We start from the raw sequence: 1,765 nt of genomic DNA on the forward strand, positions 1-1,765 counted from the left end.
AGAGTAGGGGCCCGGGAGTCGGGGTCCTTGGGGAGGGGGTTGCAGATCACACTGTCCTGGTCAGAAGTGCAGCCAGAACCATGCTGTGGGGACTGCAGCTGCCCAAAACCGCTGGTGAGAAAGAGGCTACTTGGGGAGGGGAGAACGAAGTGCTGTGAGAGCCAGGTCCCCAACTATACACCAGGGAGCCAGTTGTGTCCTGAGGCCTCAAGTCCGAAAGACACACTGGCCTGAAGGCTTCCAAGGGAGGGAGAGGCAGGGCCACAGAGGTGAACCCCCAGGTCCCATAGAGGGAGAGCTGTGCTCCTTCCACCCCACCTCCCTCAGGGCAAAGGTCATGGGAAGGGGGCAGGGGAGAACCCTGGACAGGCTCCTGCTGGGCAGGGCATCCGACAACCTCATGACCTTTCTGTCACCTTGGCTGCCCCAGTAGGTTGGGGGCTGGGCACCATTCCCAGGCCTCCTGAAGTACTCAGTGTGCGGTAAACAGCACTTGCAAGCACTCGCCGGAAGTGTGTGTGAGCGCAGAAGCCCATCCCAGTACACACAGACCTCCGCACTCCCGCCCACGGTGTTGGAGAGTTCAGAAGCACCTCCCTCCCCAGCGAGTGGGGAAAAAAAAACGTCGGGCCGCAACTGGGGACCCAGGCCCACAGTGGGTGGTATGCAAGGAGAGAGAGGGGAGGAGAGGGCTTGCCATGCCTGGGCCTGAGCCTCAGGGAGCCTCTTCCAGAAGCCCCGGGAGGCACCTGCCTACAGTACCCAAATGCTCTTACGAGGCCACCCTCTTCCATCGCCCCGGGGACATGGCAGCCTGGAACAGCACAGCCCCAGGACGCGGTGACCGCTGGCAAACAGTCCACTGCCGGGCTACTGGGATGGTGAGGCCCCTCCCCCGACTCTCACGGTCCCGCCCACGAGTTACTTTCTCTTCCCAATGCAATACCTCTGTGGCACCTGCCAGCCCCTCCAGTCTTTGCGCCCTGAGCCTTGGCCCCAGAGGCGCGCATGACCGCACCCCAATCCCTGGGCGCCTCCGAGCAAAACAAACGAGGCCCCGCCCCCGGGCCCGCTCCGGGGATCGGATCTTCGGCAGGGGTCCTGGGCGCGGGCCCTCCCACCGCACCGCGGCCGGGCCGGCTTCCCCTTGCGGAGGGACAGGGGGTGGGAGGAGCCGCTCTACGCTCCCGAAGAGCATCCGCCCGGCCTCCGTTCACCGAGGCAGGGCCCTCCCCGTCCAGCCTCCGCTTGCCCAGGCAGGACACCGCCGGACCCCCGCCCGGCCCCGCTCACCCAGGCAGGCTCCGGTGACCAGCGCCGTGGCCGTGAGCGCCCCGGCCGAGGCGCCGTAGATGTGCGTGGCGTTGGCCACCAGGAAGGGCGCGTGCTCGCGGAGGCAGGAGGCCACACCGATGTGGTAGACGCCGAGGAAGCCGCAGCCCGCGAACGAGATGTTCCACGTCGCCTCCTTGGGGAACATCGCTGCGGCCCGCCGGGCTCCGGGGCTCGCTGCGCACCGCGCGCTCCCGCTCGCTCCCGCTCGCTCTGGGGCCGGTCCGACCCCGCGGTCGCTCCAGCTCTCGGTCCCCGCCGGCGGAGGCGGAGACGCTGCGCCGGGCGGCGGCGGCGCTGTTTTTAGTGGGGGCGGGCGGGGGCGGGGCCGGCACGCGCGGCCCAATCGGAGCTCGCGGGGAACGGCCGCGCCCTCCGGGGGCCCTGGAGCCCCGCCCCCGGCACCGAGACCCAGTGCCGGGCCTCCGGGGGG

The 1,765-nt window shown here is 68.9% G+C and overlaps 1 protein-coding gene across 1 annotated transcript in view; it reads right to left on the reverse strand.

Moving 5' to 3' along the window:
- Positions 1-1,619, reverse strand: part of PNPLA2 (patatin like phospholipase domain containing 2) — a 9,040-nt gene extending 7,421 nt beyond the window's left edge. Inside the window, exon 1 of the mRNA XM_034645169.1 lies at positions 1,294-1,619. Within this exon, the coding sequence (XP_034501060.1) occupies positions 1,294-1,480 (187 nt within the window). The 5' untranslated portion in view covers positions 1,481-1,619. The remainder of the gene's footprint in view (positions 1-1,293) is intronic.
- Between the last annotated feature and the right edge of the window lie 146 nt (positions 1,620-1,765).

This window comes from Ailuropoda melanoleuca, chromosome 16 (genome assembly GCF_002007445.2).
Source record: "Ailuropoda melanoleuca isolate Jingjing chromosome 16, ASM200744v2, whole genome shotgun sequence".
In the NCBI taxonomy this organism is placed as follows: Eukaryota; Metazoa; Chordata; class Mammalia; order Carnivora; family Ursidae; genus Ailuropoda; species Ailuropoda melanoleuca.